This window comes from Sinohyriopsis cumingii, chromosome 17 (assembly GCF_028554795.1).
Source record: "Sinohyriopsis cumingii isolate HCF-2022 chromosome 17, ASM2855479v2, whole genome shotgun sequence".
Lineage (NCBI taxonomy): Eukaryota > Metazoa > Mollusca > Bivalvia > Unionida > Unionidae > Sinohyriopsis > Sinohyriopsis cumingii.
The window spans coordinates 4,123,232-4,128,495 of NC_142977.1; the positions used below are offsets into that span (position 1 = coordinate 4,123,232).

Below are 5,264 nucleotides of genomic sequence, written 5' to 3' on the forward strand. Positions count from 1 at the left end.
AGTGAATTCCGACCAAAACCGAATGAATGTCCCTGTCGTAAAATAGTACATATTAAAATCTAGTGGTATACATTGGTAGCGTGACTGCAAGGACAGCACTTACGGTATTAAACCGGTAAATTACACAAGGGCATAAATAAAAAGGGACTTGGCAGAGACCGTTTATGTCGCCATGCGGGCGAATATGGTGCAGTTATATCGGCGAAATGTGCCTGGAAAGCATACATTGACTGGCCTAAGGTGGCGGAGTTAAAATAGTTCCCATTGTTAGGGAGTATTCATATATGTTCTAAGGCGTGAACGGTTGGTGGTACGGAAACATAATGAAGCCAAAACACGCAGATGTACGGTTGATAGATAGTTGACAGTTTGGTTTATCTGTGGTCTTGCATTAATTAGAGGAAAATTTAGGTATAGAATGGACACGTCGGGCTTTCTGATTTACAACTGAGGTTGTATGGAAGTCTTTGGAAAGTCGGGGAAACTTATGACTTCTAGCGAGAATCGCGCCAGGGTTTGACAACCGCTCGGTCAAGTAAATACCCGTGTGCGTGTAACAGTATGTACAACTAAAAATAGTCAAATAGTTCTAAGGCAAAACCAAGTTATTTTTTACCTAATTCTGTGACAATACCTCTCCCCTAAGAGAAAAAAAATGTACACATTTTTTAATTTAAAAAAAAAACCTCACAGAACAAAAGATAAATAAGTACTAATGATATGTTACAATATTTACATTGGTTATACTGCAAACACTCTTTCTCAATAACGGAATAGGTTTTCTCCCTGGGTAGCAATTTCCTACTCGAGTAAGCTACGGGTAACTTATTGTTATCTTGCTCTTGCAGTAAAACTGCTCCCAACCCAGTTTAAGAGGCATCTGTTCTTAAAATAAAGGGTTTGCTAACATCTGGCAATTTTAATATAGGTGCACTGATTAGTTTCTTGCGCGAAGAAAGCTCTATATTGTGGCGTTCCCCATTCTGCTTTGTTGTCGTCGATGACCGCCGAATAAACGACATTTAAGACCCCTTTTTCTACATTGTCGCTCTATCTCTTCATGTACAACTTAAGCATGTTAGCATGGAATGTCTTTAAATTACCGTCTTTGTCAATTTTATAGTCCATGGCATTCTTGACCTCTTTAACTTCGTAGGGACCTTTCCACTGGACTAGTAACTTATTTGTGCTAGTAGGAAGAAGCAATAGAACCTGCTCTCCTACATGAAATTTCCTATTTCGCGCTCTGCGGTTATAATACTTGGCACATCTGCGTCCCGATTTCATTAATTCGTCACGTGCCATCTGGCATGTACGTTCTAGTTTCTCTCGCAGATCTAACACGTACTGGTAGGTAGTTTTTATTTCCTCGTTCACGACGTCACCTGTCCATAGTTCGTGAAGTATCCATACCGGGCCTCGAACTGTTCTTCCGTACAGCAATTCGAAAGGTGAAATCCTTAAACTTTCTTGCGGTACTTCGCGGTAAGCGAACAGAACCGCGTTCAAATAGCGGTCTCAGTCTTGCGAACGTTCCACGCACATTTTTCGTAGCATATGTTTCAGGTTACCATTAAATTTCTCTACCAGTCCATTGCCCATCGGATGGTATGGGGTAGTGTTTAGCTGTTTGATGGACAACAGCCTACTTATTTCACCCATGAGGTCAGAGGTGAATTGGGCACCACAGTCCGTAAGGATTTCTTCTGGCACCCCTACCCTACTGAAGATGTCAACCAATGCTTCAACCACCCGTTCCGTTTCAATAGTTGGTAACGCTACAGCTTCGGGATATCTGGTTGCGTAATCCCCCAGAGTAAGAATATACCGGTTCTTACTTTCGGTAACTGGCTGTATTGGTCCTACAATATCCACCGCCACTCTTTTAAACGGTGTATATATTAATGGCATCTGTCCTAAGGGCACCTTTGTGACCCTTCCTTTACATACGGTTATTTGGCATACGTCACAAGACCTACAGAACCAGTACAATTCAGCGACTACTCTGCTGGTGGTCTTCGCCTTACCTAGGTGTCCTGCCATGCTAGACTCATGTGCCACCCCAAGTACTTGACATCTGTATCTCTGGGGTACGACCACTTGTCAATACCTCTTACCCTCCGGAGTGATAAACTCCCTATGAATTAGCTCGTTCCAGCGAACGAATCTCGAGCTGCCCCCACCCTTGCAGTGTTTAATTGCGCCGGACGTGATTTTCTCAATAGTTTGACGGATTCGTCACGTTCTTGTTCTCGTTTGAATTCATCACGCGAAATTCCGGAGATCGATTCAGGGACTATTAATTTCTGAAACGTGTTTTTCTCTCGTCGGGCTTGCGCTCGCGTTTAGACTGCCTGGGCCAAAGGTATTCTGAAATCTGCCATGGTTGGAAGACGGGAACCTTCAACATTACCGATCGTCAGATCATAAATAGGGTTTTCAATACAAAGGGCATCAACATTTCCGGTTAGGAAAGGTGTTTCTACCGTGATCCTTGCTACGGGAATGTGACCGTTCGTCGGATCGAGTAGCTTACATGGGGACTCCCACCTGAGCATTTGGTTATCCTTTACGAGACTTCGTTTGATCACTACACCCGTGCAACCATTGTCACGTAATGCTACGACTTCTCGACCGTTCACGAAACCTCTCGCGGTTGGTACTTGCGCTTCGGGGAAAAGACACGTGTCAAGTGTATGAATATCTGGTTCTACCTGTACTAGATTATCAGATATACCTTTACTCTGTATCGCCACGGCTACCTTACGCATAAATCCCTTTCTTTCAGGACATTTTGCTTGAACATGACCCCATTCCTTACACAAGTAACTTTGTATACCCTGACGACCTGTATCCCTAACTGACCTACTTGCCTCAGCTGATTTCACAAGCTCCCTAGACATCGGTCTCTTAGACTGGTTTCCAGACTTAAAATCTTTTGAAACCACTTTCTGGGTTCCCACATGAGCCTCGGCAAAGAAATCGCCTTGCTTAGCCATATCCTGTACGTTTGAGGAGACTTTCTCTTTCAGAAACTGACTTGGTTCCCGTGCAGATGTGTTCAACAATTGATATCTGAGCAAGAAATCAGTCAACCCTTCAAACGTGTTCACCTCTTTGCCGCATTCAATCCACCGCTGAAAATAGTTCGCTATTCTAACGATGAACTGATCAAAGGTTTCTCCCTTCTCGGGCTTGCTATACCTGAGCTTTTTTCGGAAACCCTGTTCAGTGAGCTCGTACCTTTTAAGAAGTGCTTCCTTCAGGACGTCGTATTTGAACACATCGTCTCTAGGAAGTCGCGAGTACACATCCAGCGCTTTACCTTTTAATTTACGTGAGGCAGAATCGTGTTCTCCTTTTCTAGCTGTTGCTAACTCTACCTTACGTTCATGATCTCGTTACCTTAACCTTTCTTCTACCTCCAAAGTTTCTAACTTTGCTTGTTTTTTCTAACTCTATCTTCTCCCTCTCAGCCCCCTTTCCCATTCTATCCTTTCCTTTTCGGCCTGTTTTTCTAGTTCTATTTTTTCCTTCTCTAATTCTACTCGCCTTTCCTCCGTTTCCCTTTTTTCCCGTTCAAGTTGTTTGGTCATTTTCATCTCCTTTACCCTTTCATCCCTCTCCCGGGCTTGTTCTTCCATTTCTAATTCCCTCGCCTTTACCATTTCATCCCTCTCCCGGGCTTGTTCTTCCCTTTATAAATTCCCTTAAACTTTCTCCCTCATACCCAAGTTCTTTGCCTAAGGCGACCAAGTCCTTAAGAGATGACATGATTAATAGTAATATAACAAACTAACCTTATCTTCCTGATGAAGGCAACCAAAACAAAATGAATATGTATTTATACTAGACCCACAAACCTAGAACAACTCTGGGGCAAGCCTGTGAACCATAGCTTTTGCATGCATCTCAAAATAAATGTTTTTCTTATATTTGCAGCAGTCATAAATAAACAATGTACACACGACATAATGAGTGAACATTATCACATCTTTTCATTTTCCTTTCTTTTTTCCACGATGCTAATGCTAAGATCTTTCAACCAAAAAGAACTGCTATCCAACTGGAAGGAACAGCCGTTTCTGCATTTGACGGACACCGTACAAGAAACTCTCTGTGCCAATTGGTGTATCTGGAAAGGATTAAACAGTATTTGTACAGTTAAAAACAAAGACAAAGAAAAGCCTGTATATAATGAAAAAAAAATTAGACTAACAAGAGAAGAGTTAGAGTCTTAGTCTCAGGCAGAGCAGTTACAAACGAAATACTACACAAAAGAAAAGGTTGAAGTTACAAAACTCTACAATATTATGGATTTAATAAAAGTATCATTTCAACCGTTTGGATATCTGGCCTCAGTGATTTTAACCCTGATGATAAAATATCAACTCAGACCAGTGTGGCTTTGACCTTTTGACCTAGTGCGCCATCTATTCCTGAATAAGACGTGATGTTAGCGTGGACTGTATTATGGATAAATCATAGTATCTTTAGTAATAAAAAGAGCAGCAGAGGGGGCGAATCCCACAACTTTTAGAAGCCTCCAAACGCCGAAATAAACCCTTTATAAAAACGCGTTGACGCTTCATTGTAAACGTAATTGTCGCCGTTTTGTTGTTGTCGTCGTCAGAAGGGGCACCGCCTACAACTTCCAAACGCCGAAATAAAACCGCGAGGGTGCTTCGTTGTAAACATAATTCTCGCCGTTGCTGCTGCGTGCTGTTGTCGTCGTCCCCTCTGCTGCTGTGAATTAAAAATTTAAGTTAACAATAATGGCCAACATTGGAGAAGCACATTCCGCTAGCTAGCTCGAGAGCGACTAGAAGCAATAAAAAAATTTCTTCCTATGAGAGATTCTGTAAGACAAAAATTACAAGCGCGGCAACAACCACCAGTTGAATTTGCGACAGGTGCAGACAGTTATTTAGACCTGTTACGACAGCTACTGAAAACGCTGCGGTGGTCACTGAAAGAGCTTTGCTGGGAGATCCTAAGGATGATATTAAGGAGGAAGAGGAACGAAGAAAGGGTATTCTTCCAGTGCTAAAACAAACCGCCGAGCAGACTGAAAAAAATGCTAGAAGAAATAATAATAAAAAAACTTTTACAAGATCTTCCAACTGATATAGCTGCAGCTCAACCCGGTGAAGAAATACTTGAAGGCATTGAACAAATTCGTACTGAACTCACGTCTAAACCAGTAAAGGAAAATATTGGACTGATTGCAAAATTTAAAAAGAATTTTATTTAAGATATTAGAA

At 41.9% G+C, this 5,264-nt stretch overlaps 1 protein-coding gene across 1 annotated transcript; it reads right to left on the reverse strand.

Moving 5' to 3' along the window:
- Positions 1-2,345: 2,345 nt before the first annotated feature.
- On the reverse strand, positions 2,346-3,774 carry LOC149777664 (uncharacterized). The gene is made up of 2 exons (XM_089940372.1): positions 3,731-3,774; positions 2,346-3,291 (listed from the first exon to the last, which is right to left on the reverse strand). The coding sequence occupies exons 1-2, from the start codon at positions 3,772-3,774 to the stop codon at positions 2,346-2,348; spliced, it is 990 nt and encodes a 329-aa protein (XP_089796498.1).
- Positions 3,775-5,264: the final 1,490 nt, after the last annotated feature.

Coding starts and splice junctions, on each gene's coding strand:
- LOC149777664 (XM_089940372.1), bottom strand. CDS start 3,774: ATGTCATCTCTTAAGGACTTGGTCGCCTTAGGCAAAGAACTTGG. Junction 3,292..3,730: donor GCCTTAGGCAAAGAACTTGG/GTATGAGGGAGA, acceptor GCGACTTCCTAG/AGACGATGTGTTCAAATACG.